At 45.4% G+C, this 22,659-nt stretch overlaps 1 protein-coding gene across 1 annotated transcript in view; it reads right to left on the reverse strand.

The window, feature by feature from the left end:
- Positions 1–22,659, reverse strand: part of IL21R (interleukin 21 receptor) — a 35,336-nt gene that overhangs the window by 11,886 nt on the left and 791 nt on the right. Inside the window, exon 3 of the mRNA XM_058569801.1 lies at positions 2,280–2,343. Coding sequence (XP_058425784.1) covers positions 2,280–2,328 — 49 coding nt within the window. The 5' untranslated portion in view covers positions 2,329–2,343. The remainder of the gene's footprint in view (positions 1–2,279; positions 2,344–22,659) is intronic.

Below are 22,659 nucleotides of genomic sequence, written 5' to 3' on the forward strand. Positions count from 1 at the left end.
ACTTTTGCAGAAATGTCTGTATCATCCCGCTGCCCAAACCACCCGGTGACACGCGTGACGCCCGCCCAGCAGTTCTGCTGGAAGGTTGAATGCTCCCTCACCCGCAACCTTAATCACTTCCCTCTTTGTTCTAAAAACATAATGGAACAATCATACTCTAAATTTTGTTTAAGTGTTTGATAAAATAAATTGAAGTTTTAGTTTAGTCTTGTTTTGTAAGATAAAGTGCCAACTCTGCTATCCCCCGCCCCCCAGTGTTTACCAGAAATTTGTTCCCTTTTTTAAGTGGATTCGTTTTTAGTGGCTTTTCCTTATTTTTCCTTGACTAATGAAGGTCCAGGGGGTGGTGGTGTGTTCCCTTCCTGGGCCTCACTCTAGCTCAGAAGCTGGATTCGAAGCCAAGATCACTGCTGCTGGAAACATCCTTTAGTCCACTGTCATTGCCATTTTATAGATGAGAACCCCAAGGCTCTGAGACTGCACCACATCTCTTGTCTCTCGTGGTCTGGGCTGCTGAGACCCTCACCCAGGAAAGGCGAATCTAGTCTGTGCTTGTTCTTCACATCCGCACACACGTGGCAGACATTGCTAATCGATTGTGGCACTCTCTCCCTTGGGTGTGGCCTCAGAATCCTTCTCAACACAGATCTTCTGGCAGACACTACCAAGAATCTGAGTTGCGGAAATGAGCCCTGCTCTAGGAGGAGGTTTCCCTCAGGGAGGAACACTGGGCCTGTCAGTGGGCACAGAGGGGCTAGTTCAGACACTCTGGGGAGGATAGAGGACTGGTTGTGGCAGGACCTGAACCCAGGGCTGCAGGAGCCACCGTGTGGCTGCGTCTTCTCGGAGTTCATATCCTGGTCATTCTCTCGGGGTTCTAGAACTCGAGAGCACCTGCCATTCATTGCTAGGCTCAAGGCCACCAGGGGCAGCAAGTGTCCCAAACTTGGAATGAAACACTGGGGAGGGGACAGCAGCCCCTGAACTAGCATGGAGGCGGCATCAGGGACCAGAGGGAGTAACAACCTGGTTACCTGATCAGGACCCCGATCCCCCGGCCGAGAGCCCCAGGGCCGTCCCTTGCCTGGGGACGTCAAAGCGCAGGAGGCAGTGAGAGGCACGAACAGAGGACACAACTCACGACTGCCCGGAGCCCCTGTTTGTAAGCTGGGGACACTGTCCAGATCGGAGGGTGTGGGGTGCTGAGTGATGTCACCCCATGCGGCCCACGCTGCCTGCACGGGGCACTCACTCCACAACAGCAGCAAAGCAAGGCAGTTAAGACCATGGGAATCGGGTCCCAGCTCTGCCACTGGCCGCCTGTGTGGCCGTGGACCTGTCCCTCATCCTTTCTGAGCCTCGGTTTCCTCAATGAGAACTGGGAGTCACTGCAGCTTGGACTGCACGGGGCCGTCGGGGGAATGGAATAGATGATGCTCAGTGCCCAGGACACAGCAGGGGCTTGTTATTTGTGCCCACGAAGTGCGGACCATGGTGGGTGACCTGAAGGCCCTTCAGAGCCAGGACGGGATGCTGGTCGCTCAGAAAGGGAAAATAAAGGAGCCCGACATCTGTTTCCTGGAGGAGCTATTTGAGGCTCTGGGGCTTTTGGCAAAAACTGGAGAGAAATGCTGATGAGGCAGCAGAGGGGCGGCCGAGGCCCCTGCCCCGGTCCAGCCTGGCTCGAGCCTCTGCTGGGGAAGGCTTCCTGGATCTCCCGGCCCTGGCTGCACCCCAAAGTCTAACTCCCGGCCTTTCCCAGCTCGGTCTCTAACATCGCTCCCTCTGATTGCAACATCTGGTCCTCCAGGGGCCACCTTCCCAGGTTTTGGCTACTTTTGTCTGCACCTCCTGTCTCCTCCCTCTGAGGAACCTCAGTGCCTGCTGAGGATCCAGGGATTGTTGAAAAATGTGTAGGAGAGTCATTCCACGAGGACAAACTGAGGTTAGACCAAAGGCAGGACTTCCTCACTCTGAGCGTCGGGAACCAGCCAAGGCAGAGAGCCGTGGATCTGAAGGATGAAGTCTCTCATCCCGCTGCTGAGCCGTGCAGACCTAGGCCAGTGGGCTGGGCCACTTGAGACTCGCGTGAAGCGCTCTGGCTAATGGAGCTCTCTGGTTGGAGGGGTTCTGGTTAATGGAGAGCTGGCTACTCAACCTGTGTCGGCCTCCAGTGGACAGACGCCATAGACCCCCACCCTGTGGCCTCTAGCCGTGCCCTGGAGCCCCCAGGCCAGCCCGGCCCCTCCCCATCTGTGGACGGTGGGGCAGCTACTCACCACCCTGGAGCATCAGCAGGATCCAAGGGGTGGCCCAGACACGAAGCATGCTGACTCCCGGGGCCTGGAAGAGACGCACAGCGAGGGGTGGGCCCAGGCCTGGGGACCAAAGGACAGCCTCCCTCTGGTCCCCACTCCCTCCTTGGAAGACTTGCCTCAGATTCCTGGATTTGTCTCGGAAAAACAAGAGTTTGAGGAGCCCATGGACACTCCTAAGGATTCCTGCCCCTAGACGTGGCTGATTTGCCCCTCGGGACCCTCCCCACTTCCCCCACCTTCTTCCTGTCACCCTTAACAGTCACAAATGAGAGGTGAATTCAGAGAGGGAGGAGCTCGCTGCTCCTCTGCCCCTCCCAAGCCTACTGAAGCAGCTTCGTGTGTGGAATTAAATGTGGGCATTTATCCATCTAAAAGAGAAGGAGGGAGTGGGGAGGAGGGCGGGAGGGGAAGCTGGTTTGGAAAGTGGTGTTTGACGAGCAGCAATCTTGAGTCCTCCTTCCCGTGAAATACTCGTGCTGACGTTAGCCCAATAAATTGGCTTCTTACTGAATAACAAATTCAAGATCAGCGCACAAAGGAGACCCCTACTGAAGACTAAGATAAGGTTAGCCCAATAATGAGCCTTCCTACTCAATCCAAAGCCCAGGTTAGCCCACTAGGGAGCACACTGGGAACTCCGGCTCGAACAAATGAAGGTGACCTGGACTTGCCGATTCTGGATGAGATGGAGAAGAGACGTCTTTGGAGAACAGAATGAGCCCATCTGGGGTGAGTGGACTTTGGTGCCTTGGGCAGAGGAGCAACCCATCACGTGGCAAAGTCAGGCTCTAGCTGGCACTTTGCCTGCTACACCCCCAGCTCTGTGGCTGCCTGGGGAGGTGCCAACCACAGGCCAGTGGGTCCACCCGCCCAGGCCCCGGAGACTCTCCAGACCACCCCCACGGACAGGGGTGTAGCTGGAACTGGAGCCTAGTGGGATGACCCACCCAAGGACCAAGTCACACGCACGGTTTCTTCCAGATACCATCCCTGAGCCCACGTGGGAAGGCCTGGGTTCCCCCAGATCCTGCTCTGGCCCCATCAAGAGCTCCCCCTGAGCTCCCTGACAAGTCACCAAGCGGGCAGCGGGGAAGGGCACAGAGAGGTTCAGATTACCAGCCGTGTGGCTCCGGGCCCATCACTTCCCCTCTCTGAGCCTTGCAGAGATGGTAAAGCCCACTTCCAGGATTCTTGCGAGAATTCAAGGCAGCGACTTGCAGAAAGCTCTGAGCATGACCCCTGACATGTACACACTCAAGAAACAGCCGTGATTGACATGCACTCAGAGCATCAGAAATGGAGGGGCCTCAGAGTGATCTAGCCAAGAGGTCCCAAAATTTCTCCCTTTCTAAATGTTGGCCATATTTGTAGATCATGTGTACTGTTATTTATTTAATGGGTTCCCTATAAATGAATTCACTTAAAAATTTAACTCCAACCTCGTCCTAAGCAATAATATCCATTATTGTGTATTTTTTTTTCCCAAAACACTTTAAAATGAATAACATCACTATTAAAATAAAATAATGGGGCAAAGACCACTTCAATCTGCTTTAAGGAACACTGATCTCGCCTGGCCCCAAGCCCTGCAGGAGCCCTTCATCACACTTTGAGGACTCAGCCTCCCATCCGTATCTGCCACTCCCTAGCGCGTCCGCCCTGTGATCCCAGCCCCAGCACAAGGCCTGGCACAGCTCTGGCCACACCCCTCCCCAGCGGGTCCATCTCGACCACAGGATAAACAAAGCACAAAATCCTTTGCCCAGATTCAAGGCTCCTCATCCCTCCAAATTCCTCAGCTCTGCACAAATGACTCACAGGCCCCTGGGGACGGAGAGGAGGCATCTGCTGCTTCTGTCTTCCTGGCATCCCTTGCCTTCATATAAAGAGCTCCTCAAACTGGAGCTGCCCCTATATGGTCTGAATGGAGCTGACTCGAACCCCTGCTCCATAGGGCGGGCACCCGACCCAGGCCTGGCCAGTAATGCACCCCACCTGCCTGGCCACGGTGAATGGATCAGAGGTGGACACCAACCCAGGCACAGCCAATGAGAGCAGCCTGGGAGTTTTTCTAGAACTCTAGTAAAGAGATACTTTTTTTGGGTGCCTGCTGGAAGTGGGTAGCTCTCTTTGTCACCTCTTAGAGAGAGCCTGCATGAGAATGACGTCAATACTGAGAAATACAGATCCAGAGTTCCCATGGGACCATTTGAGGACCTGGATCCAGCCATACTGGATGTCCATACCTAGACTTTTCATTTACATAAGTCAAAAAACACCTATTTTGCTCAACGGTGTTGAACTATGTTTCTGTTGCTTGCTGCCAAAGATACCTGATACAGTGAAATAGAACAAAGTGCCCAGAAGTTGAAGCCAGAAGATCTTGGAGCACATAACAGCTCTTCTCTGGCCCTGCTACTCTCTGAGCTCAGTGATCATCTCTAAAATGGGGACCACAGTGCCCACTGCAGCTGGCAGTTAAGAAGAGTCGGTGGGAAAGCAGAGATGACAGTGCTCTGTGAACTGTGAAATACTACACGAAGATACTGGATTCTTGCTATTACTGGCCAGTGGCTCTGAATGACTCACCAGCCCCCAGACCCCCAGGCCCTGTCATGCCTCTCTGCTTTTGCGTGAGGCAAATTCTCATGCTGAGTCTTCTCCTTGACCACCTTTTCCCCCTCCCATCACTCTAAACTCAGCCTTCTTGACCCACCTGCTCTATCCTTGCACCATGAAGCCACACTGGAATGTTCTAGAACTCCTGCCACTTATTGCCTTCAAGGTTTACACTGGTGCTATCTACTTGCTATTTATCTTTATCTTATCTCCTAGTTTTTGCCCCAATAACATGTCTCAAAAGAAAATATAATATCACTGCCATCAACAGACAGCTAGTATGAAATGGAGAGGCAGTGTGTACCACCGTGGTTATAACAGACTTGGGGCCAGCCTGCCTCGGTTCAAATCCCAGCACCACTGTTTACAGGCTGTGTGACCTCAGGAAGTTCGCTTAACCTTTCTGGGCCTCAGGGTCCTCTTCTGTAAAAGGGAGATAATAATAACAGCGTCTACCTCACAGGGTCCCCTGGAGAATTAAATTAGTCAGTATTTGTAAAGCATTTGGAACAGTGTCTGGAGTTTAGTAGAGGTTATATAAGTGTTTCTTAAGCAAAACAGTCAACTTGCCATAAAACTAAATACAATGAAATGTAAAAACTAAATATAAGGAAAACAGAAGACAGTAGCTGACTTTTAGGGAGATATTATCCCCTGCCTGGGACTCTTAGGACTTGGGGACCTGGTCTGCCTTTGTTTAAAAAGCAGGATCAAAGAGTGTCAGAGAGGCGTTTAAGACATCCTAGGACCAAACAGTCTCATTCCTCCACCATCAGAGGATTGAAAGAAGGTTGAAAAGGGTCTAGCTCTCTCACTAGGGGGCCCACCCAGTCTTTGCTCCGTGATGCTGAATGTCTACATAGAATGGATCTTACCTCCACAGATGACGATATTTATCATCTAAAACAAACCACTCAATTATAGGAAGCATCATCCTTGAACAACAAAGTCTTCCGTGCTCCCGCACACCAAGTGGGGACTCCTCCCTGTCCCACCGTCCTCCCTGCCCTGAATCTACCCGTTTATGGGTCTCCCCACTCAGGCTGACTCTTGAGGGCAACTGAAACTTACTTCCCAGACGCACACCAGACCACAAGCTGTGCCTCCTGAGCCAAGGCTAGAAGTGCCCCAAAGGCCTTCCTGCTATGGGAGCCCCTGCAGCAGCACCTACCTCTGCAGTCTCGCACAGAGGAGTGAAGAGCGCCTGGCTTGGAGTCTGTCAGGCCCCAGCTGTGTGTCCCTGGGTAAGTTCCTGACCCCTCTGATTCTCTGTTTTCTCATCTGTAAGAAGGGGTTCATGACTCTGCTGCAGGTTTGTGTGAGCACTAAAGGCATCATTGCATGTGGAGCATTCCAGCACAGGGTTGGATGGATGGAGCCCTGCAGTGGTGTTTACCCACCAGGCTCCAGTGCTGAGAAATGATTTCTGGGGTTGTGGTAATTCAGACCAAAAGTCGGCAAAATTTCGGGAGGTTCTGGGGAAGAGGAGAAGCTTAGGAGTAGGAAATCAGATTGAAGTAGGCGCCGTGGAGACTATAAAGTGCTTCACCTCACAGTCAACGGAGAAATGCAAATAAAAACCACAATGACATGCCATTTTAATTTTATCAGATTGGCAAAAACTAAAAGTCTGACAGCATCACATGCTGCTGAGGACGTGGTGTAATGGGAACTCTCATTCACAGCTAGTGGAAATGTAAGTTAATACGACTGGTCTGGAAAATAGTCTGGCATGGTCTAAGAAGCCTGAGCAAGTGCCTGCCCTAAGACCCAGCAATTTCACTCCTGTGTACACTACTACACTCCATGTGAGCAAGAAGCATACGCAGAAATGTTTATAACAGCATTGATTTTAATATTGAAAAACTGGAAACAACCTAAATACCCACCAGTGAGAGAATGGAAAGACAAATTGTGGTGTAATCACTCAATGTGAAAATGAATCATAGCTTCACACAACAAAGCAAATGACTCTTACAAACAAAATGTACAGTGAAAAAAAAATGAGAGAAGAACATATGCATAATAACACCCTCTATGTCACACTTAAAACCATGTACAACAGCTCTATGTATTGTTTAGATGAACATACATGTGTCCTGAAAGTATAGGGAAATTCAAGGGGATGATGAACAACATCAAGCTTTGAATAGTGTAGAAAAGGAGGCGACGTAATGGTGGGGGGTATTCCAGGGTCTCAATAGTTTGGTAAAACTGAGTGAAGTTACCATACATGTTGATTATATTATTCTTTATACCTTTTTGTATGTCCAGACTATTTCCTAACATTTTAAGCATAAGTGAATCTTAAGTTTGTAAGATAAAATATGGAGGGGGACTTTCACTTCTGGCTATGATGGAGGAGCTGGTGTCAGACTAACCTTCCTACCGAGAACAACTACTAACTAAGCAAGAAAAAACTGTTAGCAAGCATGAGACACCAATCAAGTGAGATGGTACTTGAGAGGCCAAGGTGCCAGAGAGAAGGAAAATGCATCGAAATTCTGCATGCAATTTCCCCTCAAATGATTTGTCAGGTCATTACAAATGAGTTGCATACCAAGAAACCTAGCAGAAAGCATAGGTGATAGGCTAAAAAGGCTAAGAAGAGATGTTGGCAGTTTCACAATGCTAAGGGAAGAATTGGAGTTTAAGGCCTGGCAAGAAAGATGGGTCCTGGTAAATACCCAGTTATACAGGAAAGGCTATGCCCTGGGAAGAAGGAAAAATCAGAAATAGTTCAGCCTTGACTGCATTGAGGCGACCTGCCTATATGCTGTATATCTGCTAGACATTTATGCTAGAAAATTAAAATCTATCTGGAAAAAGTTAGCTTCATCCAAAGCTTCTATATTTTTCATTCACATGTCCAGCATTCAATTAACTTGACAAGGCAAACCAGGAAACAGTACCAATTGACCAAAAACCAAGAGGAAAAAAGACAATAGAAACAGACACATAGGTGATTCAGAAAATGACATTATCAGACACAATTTAAAATAACTATGATTAGTGTGTTCAAGGCTTCCACCAGAAATATGGAATCTACTTAAAAGTAGAAATCCTAGGGGCTGGCCCCGTGACTTAGCGATTGAGTGCGCGCACTCGCTGCTGGTGGCCCGGGTTCAGGTCCCGGGCACGCACTGATGCACCGCTTCTCTGGCCATGCTGGGGCCGTGTCCCACATGCAGCAACTGGAAGGATGTGCAGCTATGACATACAACTATCTACTGGGGCTTTGGGGGAAAATAATAAATAAATAAAATTATTAAAAGTGGAAATCCTAGAACTGAAAAATACAATAATTGAAATTTATAAGACCTGAGTCGATGGATTTAGCAACAGATTAGAAACATCAGACGAGGGGCTGGCCTGTGGCTTAGTGGTTAACTGTGCGTGCTCCACTACTCATGGCCCAGGTTCAGATCCCGGGGGCGCACCGATGCACCGCTTCTCCGGCCATGCTGAGGCCACGTTCCACACACAGCAACTAGGAGGATGTGCAACTATGACATACAACTATCTACTGGGGCTTTGGGGGAAAAAAGGAGGAGGAATGGCAATAGATGTTAGCTCAGGGCTGGTCTTCCTCAGCAAAAAGAGGAGGATTGGCATGGATGTTAGCTCAGGGCTGATCTTCCTCACAAAAAAAAAAAGAAAGAAACATCAGAAGAGAGGATTGGTGAACTGGAAGGCTGGTCTATAGAAGAAATACCCAGATTGAAGCACACGGAGAGAGAAATGTTTAAAAAATACAGAAAAGAGCAGATGAGACTTTGTGAAAATGTCCAAAATACATGTATTTGGAGTTAAGAAAGAGAGGAGAGAGAACAACTCAGAAGCAACAATAGAGATACTGGTTAAGAATTTTTCAAAACTAGCAAAAGACAGTAAATCACAGATTCAAGAAGTTCTGCAAACCTCAAAAAGGACAAATACAAAGAAAACCACATCTAGGCACATCATAGAAAAACTATTTAAAACTATAAAGACAAAGATATACTTAAAAGTTAACTTAGAATTTTATACCCAGCAAAAATATCCTTCAAAAAAAGAAGGTAAACTCAATATGATAAAAGGGTCTACTAAAATCCCACACTTAACATCATACTTGATGAAAAACTGAAAGATTTTCCTCTAATATCACAAACAAGACAAGGATGTTCACTCTCATGACTTCTGTTAAACATTGTACTAGGTTCTAGCCAAGAAAATTCGTCAAGAAAAAGAAATAAAAGGCATCCAGATTTGAAAGGAAGAAGTAGAGTGTTTCTGTTTGCAGATGATATGATATCATATATACAACATCCTAAGGATACAAAATAAAACAAAACAAACAAACAAACAAAAACTATTAGGACTAATAAGTGAGTGTAGCAAGATTGCAGGATACAAGATGAATATACAAAATAAGTTGTATTTTTTTTTTGTGTGTGTGAGGAAGACCAGCTCTGACCTAACATCCAATGCCAATCCTCCTCTTTTTTGCTGAGGAAGACTGGCCCTGGGCTAACGTCCATACCCATCTTCCTCTACTTTATATGGGACGCCACCACAGCATGGCTTGCCAAGTGGTGCATCAGTGCATGCCCAGGATCCAAACTGGCAAACCCCAGGCCGCCTCAGTGGAGCGCGCGCACTCAATCGCTTGTGCCACTGGGCTGGCCCCCCAAAATCAGTTGTATTTTTATACGCCAAGAATGAACAATCTGAAAATGAAATTAAGAAAGTAATTTCATTTACAACGATATCAAAAAGAATAAAATAGGAATTCAACAATAGCAATACAAGACTTGTACACTGAATACTACAAAACATGTTTGAAAGAAAGATAGAGGATGTAAATAAATAGACAGATATACCATGCTCATGAATGGGGAGAATTAATATTGTTAAGATGACTCCTAAAATGATCTATAGATTCAAAGTAATCTCTATCAAAATCCCAGCTGGCTCTTTTGCAGAAATTGACAAGCTGATCCTAAAATTCATATGGAGATATAAAGGACGAGAGAAGACAAAAAAATCTTGAAAAAGAAGAATGAGGTTGGAGGACACAGACTTCTCAATTTCAAAGCTTACTACAAAGTTACACTAGTTAACACAGTGGGATACTGGCTTATATGTTTTAGACATATAGATGAATGGAATCAAATTGAGAGTCCAGGAAGAAGCTCATACATTTATGTTCAATTGATATTTGACAAGGGTGCCAAGATAATTCAATGGGAGAAAAGAATAGTCTTTAAAACAAATGGTGCTGGAACAACTGGATATCCACATGCAATAGAATAAAATTGGACTCCTATCTAACACCACATACAAAAATTAATTTAAAATGGACCAAAGACCTAGCTGTAATAGGTAGAACTATTAAACTCTTAAAATAAAATACAGGTGTAAATCTCCGTGACTTTATATTAGACAATAGTTTCTTAGATATGACACCAAAAGCACAAGTAACCAAAGAAAAAATAGATATATTGGACTATTCAAATTTTAAAACTTTTGTCTTTCAAAAGACACTATTGACAGGGGGCCGGCCCGGTGGCGGAAGTGGTTAAGTGCGCGTGCTCCACTGTGGCGGCGCGGGTTGGCCGGTTCGGATGCCAGGCGCTTACCGACGCACCACTTGTTAAGCCATGCTGTGGCGACGTCCCATATAAACTAGAGGAAGATGGGCACGGATGTTAGCCCAGGGCCCGTCTTCCTCAGCAAAAAGAAAAAAAGAGGAGGATCGGCATCAGATGTTAGCTCAGGGGTGGTCTTCCATAAAAAAAAAAAAAAAAAAAAGACACTACTGAGAAAGTGAAAAGATAATATACAAAATGGGAAAAAATATATGCAAATCATAGTATTAGGGGTCTAGTATTCAAAATATGTAAAGAACCCTTACAACTCAAGATCTAAAAAACAACCTAACTTTAAAATGTGCAGAAGATTTGAATAAGCATTTCTCCAAAGAAGATATACTAATGACCAATAAAGACATGAAAAGGTGCTCATCATCATTAGTCACTAAGGAAATGCAAATAAAGACCACAATGTGATACCGCTGCACACCCACTAGATGGCTATTTTAAAAAAAGGAAAATAAGAAGTGTGGGTGAGGATGTAGAAAAATTGGAACTCTTATACATTGCTGATAGGAAAGTAAAGTGGTGCAGCTGCTATGGAAAACAGTTTTGCAATTTCTCAAAAAGTTAATATAGTGTTAACATAGTGTTACTACATGACCAAGAAATTTGACTATGATTCTGTTTATATGAAATGTCCAGAATAGGCAAATTCATAGAGACAAAATGTAGATTAGTGGTTCCAGGGGCTGGAACTTTGGAGGGAGGGGGGAATAAGCAGTGACTGTTACTGGGCATGGGGTTGTTTTGGAGTGATGAAAATGTTCTGCAGTTAGATAGTGGTGATGGTTGCACAACTTTGTGAATATGCTAAAACCCACTTAACTATACACTTTAAAGGAGTGAATTTTATGATATGTGAATTAGATCTGAATTACAAATTTTTTTAAGTGAAGGCAAAATAAAGGTATTTTTTCAGACCAGAAAAAAAAAAAGCTGAGAGAAATTGTCACTGGTAGACCTGCATCAAAAGATATACTAAAGTGAGTTTTTCCGGGAAAAGGAAAATAATCCCAGATGGGAAGCAAAGTACTGTAGAAAGGTGTGAAGAGCAATAGAGAGTATTATAAATATAAATGAATATTAATTGCTTAAAATAGTAACAATGTCTTATGAAATTTAAACTATATGAAGAATTAAAATACATGACCACGATCCCCCAAAGGTAAGAAGGGGTGAATAAAGTTAAAGATCACTGTATGGTCTGGAAAGCGATAAAAGTACTAATGTAAGGTAGATTCCAAAGTAATCAAGTATGCATGTTATAATCTCTAAGATAAGCACTAAAATAACTATAAGAGAAAGAGTAATAACAAACTAATAGACAGGAAATATAAAATAATAATTTTTAAAACTTTATTCTTCTAAAAAATGGGACAAAGAAGAAGAAAAAATAAACAAAGAATAGATGGGTCAAAAGGAAAACAAATAGCAAGATGGCAGACTTAATCCCAGACACATCAGTACTTTCATTAAACGTAAATGAACTAAATACTGGAATTAAAGACATAACCTTGATATCAAAACTTGACATTAAAAAAAAGTAAAATTTTAGGTCAATCTCTCTCCTAAATAGACCCACAAAAATTCTAAACAAAATATTAACAAATCAAACCTAATGCTATATACAAAAGTAGATATACATCATTATCACAGAAGGTTTATTTCAGAAATGCAAGGTTAGTTTGACATTTGAAAATCAGTAACGTATTTCATCACATTAACAGAATGAAGAAAATTTATATGGTGATTTAATAGGTTCAGAAAACACATTTAATAAATTGCAACACCCATTCATGATTTTTTAAACACTCTCAGAAAACCAGGAATAGAAGGAATCTTCCTTAATATGATAAGGAGCACAAATACACACACACACACACACATGCACGCACACACAATATATATGCAGCTAATATTATCCCTAATGGCCAAATTTGGAACACTTTTTCCTTGAAGGCAGGAAAAAGACAAGAATGTCTTGTACTGGAGGTCCTAGTCAATGCAATACGGCAAGAAAAATAAATAAATTTAAAAAGATTAGAAAACTATAAGGATTGGAATGATATAACGATTGACTATTTAGACAAGTCCAGATACTCGACAGATAAACTATTAGAATAATAATTATTAAACAAGGACACCAAATATGAGATCAATATAAAAAATCTATTGTATTTCTAAAAATCAAAAAAATTGACAAACCTTTAGCTATACTAAGAAAAAAGAGAGAAGACTCAAATAACTAAAATCAGAAAAGAAAGAGGAGACATTACGACTGATGCCACAGAAATATAAAGGATTTTAAGAGACTATTGTGAATAATTATACACCAACAAACTTGATAATGTAGAGGAAATGTATAAATTCCTAAAAACATATAACCTACCAAGGCTGAATTATGAAGAAATAGAAAATCTGAATAGGCCTATAACTAGTAAGCAGATTGAATCAGTAATAAAATATCTCCCAACAAAGAAAAGCTCGGGGCCAATTGACATCACTGGAGAATTCTACCAAACATTTAAAGAAGAATTAGTGCCAGTTCTTCTCAAACTCTCCTAAAAATTGAAGAGAAGAAAACATTTCCAAACTCATTTTATGAGGCCAGTATTACCCTAATACCAAAGCCAGACACAGAAAACTCCAGACCAATATCTCTGATGAAAATGGGCACAAAAATACTCAACAAAATACTAGCAAACTGAATTCAACAGCACATTAAAAAGGATTATACACCATGACTTAGTGGGATTTAACCTTGGGAAGCAAGGATGTTTCAACATACAAAAAATACAACACAATAACAGAACAAAGAACAAAAATCACATATCATTTCAATTGACACAGAAAAAGCATTTGACAAAATTCAACACCTTTTCACGATAAAGACATTCAGCAAACTAGGAATAGAAGGAAATTACCTCAACATAATAAAAGACATATATGAAAGCCCACAGCTAAATGACAAGAAACTGAAATCTTTTCCTCTAAGATCAGGAGCATAGCGAGAATGCCCACTCTCACCACTTTTATTTAACACAATACCGGAAGTCCTAGCCAGAGAAATTAAGCAAGAGAAAGAAATAAAAGGCAGTCAAATTGGAAAGGAAGAAGTAGTATTATCTCTGTACACAGATGACATGATCTTATATATAGAAAACTCTAAAGATTCTACACACACAAAAAAACTGTTAGACTAATAAACAAATTCAGCAAAGCAGCAGGATATAAAATTAACACTCAAAAATCAGTTGCATATCTATATACTAACAACGAGCAACGCAAAAAGGAAATTAAGAAAACAATACCATTTACAATAGCATTAGAAAGATTAGGATACCTAGGAATAAATTTAACCAAGAAGGCAAAAAACTTGTACACTGAAACCTATAAAACATTGCTGAAAGAAATTAAAGACACAAATAAATGGAAAGAAATTTCATGTTCATGGATTGGCAGACTTAATATTGTTAAAATGTCCAAAGCAATCTACAGATTCAATGCAATCTTTGTCAAAATCCCAATGGCATTTTTTGCAGAAATAGGAAAAAAACCATCCTAAAATTCATATGGAATCTCAAAGGATCACAAATAACCAAAACAATCTTGAGAAAGAACAAAGCTGGAGGCCTCACACTTACTGATTTCAAACATATTACCAAGCTACAGTAATCAAAGTAGGTATTGGCATAAAGACGGACCTATAGGTATTGGCATAAAGACAGACAAAGTAGGTATTGGCATAAAAACAGGCATTGAGACCAATGGAATAGAATAGAGACCCCAGAAATAAACTGTTCCATTGACAAGGGTGCCAAGACTATGCAAAGGGGAAAGGATAGTCTCTTCAACAAATGGTATTGAGAAAACTGGATGTCCACATGCAGAAAAGTCGAGGTGGACTCTTATCTTACATCACACACAAAAATTGATTCAAAATTAATTAAAGACCTAAAGGTAAGCTCCAAAACTATAAAACTAGAAGAAAACATAGGGGAAAACTTCACGACATTGGCCTTGGAGATTATTTCTTGGCTATGACACTTAAAGCACAAGAAAAAGCAAACATAGACAAATAGAACTACATCAAACTTAATTAAATTAATTAATTAACTTCTGTGCAGCAGAGGAAACAACCAACAGAGTGAAAAGGTAACCTATGGAATGATAGAAAATATTTGCAAAGCATATATTGGATGTATTCAGAAGATATAAAGAACTTTTACAACTCAGTACAAAACAAAACAAATAGCATGATTGAAAAATGGGCAAAGGACTTGAATAGATATTTCTCCAAAGAAGACAAACAAATGGCCAACAGGTATATGAAAAGATGCTCAACATCACTAATCATCAGGGAAATGCATATCAAAACCACAATGAGTTATCATTTCACACCTGTTAGGATGGCTACTATATTGGCAAGGATGCGGAAAAATTGGATCTCTTGCATAGTTGGTGGGAATGTAAAATGGTGCAGATGCTATGAAAAACAGTATAGAAGTTCCTCAAAAAATTAAAAATAGAACTCCCATGTAATCCAGTGTCTCACTTCTGGGTATATATGCAAAAGAATTGAAAATAGGATCTCGAAAAGATGTTTGCACATCCATGTTTATTGCAGCATTATTTACAGTTGTCAAGACGTGGAAGCAACCTAAATTCATTGACTGATGAATGGATAAAGAAAATGTCATATAGACATACAATGAAATATCATTTAGCCTTAAAAAAAGGAAATCCTGTCATATGCTCCAACATTATGCTAAGTGAAAGAAGCCAATCACTGAAAGACAAATGCTCCATAATTCTACTTATATGACATATCTAAAGTATCAAGCTCATAGAAGCAGAAAAAAAGTAGAATGATGGTTGCCAGGGGCTGGAGGGAAGGGATAACGGGGAGTTGTTGTTCAATGTGTATAGAACACGTAAAATGAAAAAGTTTAGAGACGTGTTGTACACCAATGTGCACATAGTTAACAATACTGTTCTGTTCTGTGCTGTACACTTAAAAATTGTTAAGAAGGTAAAACATATCTACTGGTTTATGAAGTCCAAGGCTGGGATGCTCTCTTTACACCACAATACCCTTTCTGATGGGATTAGCAGAGGAAGAGGTCTTCAAATGTTACAAAAACAAAGATAGGAAGTCTCCAACTGGTGGCCAGTTGAAGTGGGCTGGGTTTGGAAGCTGTTTCTTCCTACATCTAGAACTCCAACTTGAAAAAGTGTGTTAACAAAGTTAATAAAGTGTGAGAAAAAATCCATCATGTTTCTGTACACTAAGAACAAACATGACATTTAAAAAATTATACAATTTATGTTAGCATAAAAAATCAAAAACCCAAGAATAACTCTCCTGAAAGATGCACAAGACCTCTACACAGAAAACGACAAGACAGTAGTAAGATAAATGAAAGAAACTATAAATAAATGGAGGGACATACTATGTTCATGGATTGGGAAACTTAATATTTTAAAGATGTCAGTTCTCCCCAAATTGAGCTAAAGTTTTGAAGCAATGCCAAGGTTCAAATGGTCGAAAATGACAAGCTGGTTCTAAAAGTTATATAGAAATGCAAAGGGCTGAGAATAGTTTAGGCAACCTTGAAGAATAATATGGCATTGTTGAAAGGAAAAACAAACTGGCCAATGGAAAAGAATAGAGAATCCAGAAACAGACTCACATATATAGCCACTTGATTTTCAACAAAGGCACCACAGCAAAGCCGTGAGGAAACTATGCTTAAAAAAAATGGTGGTAGATTAATTGGATATTCGTATGGAAAAAAATAAACCTTGACCCTCTACTTCACATCATTCATAAAAATGAATTCCAGATAGATCATAGACCTAAATGTGAGAACAAAACAATAAATCATCTAGAAGAAAACATGGGATCATATTTTCATGATCTGAGGGCAGACAACACCTTTTAAACAGCCCATAGAAAGCTCTAGCCATAAAGCAAAAGGCTTATGAATTGGACCTCATTAAAATTAAGAAGTTTTGTCCATCAAAATATTCCATTAAGAGAACGGAAAAGAAACTGAAATGGGAGATTATATCTATATCTATCTATATCTATATCTATTTATATATAACAGTTTCTTTTATATAATTATATATAATTTATAAACTTTTTATAAATTATATATATTATATTATTTATATATATCTGTATCCAGAACATATAAAGAACGCCTACAAAACAATAATAAATAAATAACATGGAAATCAATTTTTAAAAGATGGACAAAAAGCTTAAACAGACACTTCACAGAAGAAGACATCCAAATGGCCAATAAGATAGCAAAAGGTGCTCAAAATCATTACTCACCAAGGAAATGCAAATTTACACCCTGATACCCTACACAGCGGTTGTGTAGTCTCATGAACCCAGAATGGCCAAAATGAAAAAGACAGTTCCAAGTGCTGGAAAGGATATGGAGTAACTGAAACTCTCAATCTCTGCTCAGTTCTCTGGTAGGAGTGTAAATCGGTGCAACCACTTTGGAAAGCTTCTGCTTAACAGGAGACCCAACAATTCCCCTTCTAGGTCCTGCACCGAGGAGAAATGTACACATGTGGACAAGCAGACATGTGCTGGAGAGTTCAGAGCAGCATCGTCTACAACCTCCCCAAACTGGAAAGAACCCAAGTTTTGGTTTCCCTGCACGCTTTTTCTCTCACCGATAATTCAGGAATGGGATCCTCTTAGTTCCTCAAGTTGGTCATCGTCTCCAGTGTGACAGGTGGGGAGGGGTTGAAAGTGAAAGGCGAGGTCGTAGTGAAAGTAAAATGGCCCGTTTCCCACGGGGACCAAGAAGAACTGAGGAGGGTGCAGAGGGACTCCCCAGAGATGCCAGAAACAAGAGCCAACAAGTCGCCAGAAGGAGAAGTGTCGAGACTGAGGGACTTCCCGAGAGGGAACACAGAAGAAACGGCTCCTGGTTTATCCCTGGTCTTCAAGGACTCCTGCCCACCTGTCCTCCTACTGCCCCCTCCCAGGTCTCCCCGCCTCCAGCTGTGGCCCCTCCAACCCAGTCGTCACTCCATCTATATCTCTCCGCGGCTCCCATTACCCTTCAGAGAAGACCCTAAATTCCTCAGCCCAGCATTCAAGAACTTTCAGGATCTGCCCTGGCATTCATCCTGGACTCCAGGAACACCAGGTTCCCAACGGCTTCACCCACATCCCCATTCCTCAGGCTTCTACACCTTCACACGTGCTGTTTCAGCCACCGGAACTCTCTACCTCCTTGGCTGTCAGCCTCCTACTCAGTCTTCAAAATCCAGCTCAAATGTCATCTCCTTTGTAAATCTTTGACCTCTTCAAGGGGCATGAGTCACTCTTTCCTCTGGGGTCCATCCCTCCACAGAGCACCCTGCTCATGGTGTTTTAGCAACATTCTGAGCAATATCTAGGCAGGGGCCGTGTGTTTCTGATTACTGCTGAATCGCCAGTGGCTAACCAGTGCCTGACACACAGTAGGTACTCAAAACATTGGTTACATGAGTGACTAAATGAAAGAGAACGCTTTCTATCATAACAGATTTTGAAGCTTACTCTCAATGGTAAAACCTGTGTAGACCCTACACTCCAAACTGAAATCTTACTCTTTTTGACTCCTCTTTCTTAAATTCAGTGCATTGAGGATCTTTTTGTACTTGATCAGGATAAAAGCTGCAATGCTCCAACTCCCCCCCCCCACAGCAGGGCCTTTGCACATGCCATTCTCTCTGCCTAGAACACTTTTTCTCTTGCTTCTTTGCTTCCTTGTCCTCGGGTTGCAGCTTCAATATTGCCTCCTCAAAGAAGCAATCTACTCCATCTGAAATGGGTCTTTCTGCAGTTGCCCGCACCACACAGCCCCTTGTTTGTCTCCTTCTTAGCAGTTGTAATATTAGGATTACTATAGTAAATGTGCCTGTTTTTGTGTTTGTGACCTGTCTCTGTCTTGGAGCATAAGCTCCCAGGCGCTGGGAAATTTACCTGTTTTGTTCACCACAGTACCCCTAGTGCATAGAACAGGCCATGGTACACAGTAGGTGCTCAACAAGTAGCTGAGGAAGAACGGGGAATGAATGAACGGGGCTCAGAATTGCTGTGTCCAGTCATACAGGAGTGGGTCCTGAGGCAGCCCCTGAGAGGTCTTGGTTTCCCTACCAGCACCGTCACTGTCCCCAGGAACTTCCCCCCGCCCTGGGCAGCACCCTCAGCTCCCAGGGTCTGAGTGATCGTGACTGCCGTCATCAGATTAGTAACAAGGAACTTTCAGAGAGGGACGGTGGGTTGCCCGGGGTCACGCAGCGAGTTCTTACCTAAGCGGAGCTTTCAGGCTGGGGAAGAACCAGCCCAGTGGCCCTGGATCAGAAAGGAGGCTCTGCCACTAACTCGTGGTGGGACCTTGGGCACTTCTCTTCCTTTCTCTGAGCCTCAGTTTTCCTCATCTGTGGAATGGGCGCAGTGGCCTCCCTGGCTGAGGGAGCGTGAGGCAGGTGCTAGGCACACTGCAGGTATGTGGGTGGTGTTAGTTGCCAGTGGTGAGGCGGGGTTGCGGGTGTCTGAGGACAGGTGTGTCACGATCCTGGGGTTATAGCTTAGTCAGTGGGAGCTGAACATGAGGGGAAGGGCCTGACCCTTCCCAGCCTGTGCAACCTCTGAGCCCATGGAACCTCTCAGTCTCTCCCTCTCAGCAGAGCCATGGACCTGTCCATGCAGCCTGTCCTAGCCTGAACAACCTTTCCTTACTAGAACTTCTCCCAACCTGTGCAACCTCTCCTAGCTGAGAAGCACGTCCCGCTCCCAGCATCCGCTCCCTTCCTGTGCAATCTCTATCTGCCCTGCAACCTCCACCACGCTGGTCAACCTCGCCCAGACAGTGCAGCCTCTCTCAGCTTCTGCAGTCACACCTCGCTTTAGCTCCATTTCCCCCAGACCAGGGCTGGCTGGTTTGTAAGGTAGAGAAAGAAAGGATGCTTTAAACTACCGCTGCTCGAGGCCAAGAGGTGGGGGGTGGGGCAGAGCTGACAACCTGCCCTTCGTCCCCTCTTTGCCCGGCAGGCCCCCACCAGCCTGCTCTGGCTCTGAAAGTAGACTGAGTGTTACTGATTCGTACTGGAGAAAGTTTGCAGGTCCCATCCCAGTCTACCTCATCAAGCCCTCTTGGCGGATGAGGAGACAGAGGCCCAGAGAAGCCCAGAGCCTTGCCTGTGGTCACACGGCAAGGAGGGGCCAGGACCTGAGCAGGGAGCCAGGCTGGTACACTTGCCCCACCTCCCCGGGGACAATTTGGGTGGCCAGATTCTCCCCAGGGGCTGTAGTTCCAGCTGGCTGGGTCCCTGCTGCAGGTGCCCTGACCATTCGGGGGCCCTCCATGGGGCCCCTGCCCACACCCTGGGGAATATTCTCAGGTCGTTTCAGAAGTTCCAAGTTTACTCAGAGCTCTCATTTGAGCTGTCGTAAAAAGTCCCTTTGGCCAGGCGCCAGGGTGAAGAGTGGGGGCGGCGGCACCTGTGAGCTGTGGGGTGCGGGTGGGGCTCCACCCAGCTCCCCCTCCCCCACCCCTCAGGTTTGGGGGCACTGAGGGCAAGCACGTGGGGAAGGGGCTATGGTGGGGGGAAGACCTTCCTCCTTGAGGAAGTGTTTGTGCCCTCTCTTCACAGGGTCCTTCCCTCTGCTTGTAAATGACTCCCTGGGTGACCCTAGAAAACCCCTACCCCTCTCTGAGCCTCGGTTTCCCCCTCTGTGAAAGGGGGAGTAGAATTCTCGTGAGAGCTATCATTTATTGAGGGCTTGGTCCACGCCAGAAGCCGTGCCGGTGTTCTAACTAATAACAAGAAGATTATTACCAGCAATATTTAAAGTAAAACACAACAGCTTCTATTTCTTGCGAGCCACCACTAAGGTCTTTTCCCCTCGTCGTCGCTCGGGCTCTGCCTGTCTGTGCCCCACGGAATCCGCAGGACCTAGGACAGTGCTTGATGCAATAAATACAGGTTGGATAAAACGTCACAACACACCCGAGACGGGCATCCTTATTTCCACATGACAGATGAGGAAACTGAAGTTCAGAGAGGTTAAGTGGCTCCCTCGAGATCACTCAGGTACTAACTGGTGGAGCTGGGACTTGAACCCAGGTCTGGTTGATTCCAAAGCCCCTAATTACAGCGGGTAGTGTGTTGGTAAGCCAGGGCCCGCGTCCCCCAGCTGACCACGGAGACCACCCAGCTGTGTGGAGAAGGGACGAGCCATCATTCCTGCCTGCTGAGTTCCCGCCTGCTGGGATTCTGGAGGCACTGGCTCCCCTCCCTGGCAATGGAAGAAAGGGAGGCCCTTCCTGCCTGTCATTCATCTATTTATCTGGCACCGGGGCGGTCCTGATGCTGCAGAGAAGTTGGTGCCTCCCCAAGCTGCTGGTGGCCTGCTCTCCCCTTCCCATCTTCTCTTGAACTGGCCTCCTCCCCCAAGACGCCCCCACCCACTGCCCACAAGCCCCTTAGGGGCTCCGGCCCCCTTCTCTTCCTTGCTGGGCAGGCGGGAGCCCACAGAGCCCAGGGCTCAGCCATGTCTTGTTCGCCCCACCTCTCCTGGCCCCGGATCTTGCCCACCTCCTGACATAGGGGCTCTAAGTCTCCTCCGCTGCGGGGCTGTAAGGATCCAGACACCCTGGCAGGTGCCAGGTGGGCGGGACCAGGGCTTCTGCTGTACCCACCACAGGGAACAGGTGATGAGGGCCGCCCCTCTGGGTGATCCAACGTCCCCTCTCAGAAGGTGCCCCACAACTAGAAGTCTGGCTTTTACGTTATCCTGTCCAGCAGGCTGTGGCCTTGCCACCAAACAGACTGGGGGTCCAACCTCAGCTCGGCATTTTACAGTCACAGTTGGTCTGGGGCGAGGTCCTCCCCCCTAAGCCTCAGTCTCCTCGTCTGTGCAATGGGCTGAATGGGGCCACCAGCCTCATCTGGTGTTGGGGGATCATGGAGACCCTCAAGTGCCTGCAGCATGCTGAAGGCTGGTGCCAGGAGGACCAGAGCCCAGGGGACTGAGGGGGCAGGGCTGCAGGTGCCCGAGCATGTCCCTGGACCTTCTGCCGCTCTTGGAGACTGGCCCTGCTCCTCCACGGGCTCAAGCTTCCTCATGACACCAACTCCCTTCCTGGGCAGGCCTCCGGCCAGCAGTTTTCACATTTTCATGCCCTCCAACCCTCACAGCCAGCCCCACGAGGATGAGCTGTCTTCTTCCCCATTTTACAGATGAGAAAACCAAGGCTCCACGAGGCGAGAAGAAGCACAGAGACTTGCTCAAGCTCGCCCAGCTAAGAGGTTTCGTGGCTGGGTTTTGAACTCATCAGGTTTTCCCCACTCCGCCATGTGCTTCTAAAACCCCCGAGCTTCCCCTCAGGGGAATGCAGATGTCTGCCCAGGAGCAGCCCCTGACTTGTAACGCCCGCCTGCCTGGGTCCTCTGCTCCCGCTGAACAGCAGCTTGCCTGTTCCTTCCACAAGTTCCCCCTCCAGGCGTTCACTCACCTGGCTCCTCGGCCAGGAATGTGTCTGCCTGTTCCTTCCTGTCCCCTCTTTTTCACACATCAAAATTCAACCCATCCTTCAAGGCTCAGCCTCCCCCCATCTCATGCGCTCCCTCTCCTCCACCGACACACAGAACCGGCTTGCCTCTCGCCATGGGCCCGTCCCCTGTGCTTTCACGAGCAAGATGAGGAGATGGTGTGTGGAGGGCAGGACCAGCCCCTGAGTCACCCGCCCGCCCTGCCACGTACTGGCTGAGTCACCCTGGGAAAATCTCTCTACCTCTCTGAGCGTGAGTTCCTTATCTGTGAAGTGGGCACACCAGCCCCTGTTTTGAAGGATTGGATGAAATAAAGGAGAAAAAACACAGAACCTGGCACAAAGTTGATGCCCTCCCCCGCAAATGGGACCCCTAGAAGCATCACACGGTCTCACCCATGCCCGTCCCTACCTGCTCGGCTGCCCAGAACCCCGGGGACTGTCGTGTCTTGTTCGGTCTGGAACCAGCTTTCCCTCCCAGCTCGCCGACTCTTGGAAGCTGGTTTCCAC

The sequence above is a fragment of the Diceros bicornis genome, chromosome 26 (genome assembly GCF_020826845.1).
Source record: "Diceros bicornis minor isolate mBicDic1 chromosome 26, mDicBic1.mat.cur, whole genome shotgun sequence".
NCBI lineage: Eukaryota > Metazoa > Chordata > Mammalia > Perissodactyla > Rhinocerotidae > Diceros > Diceros bicornis.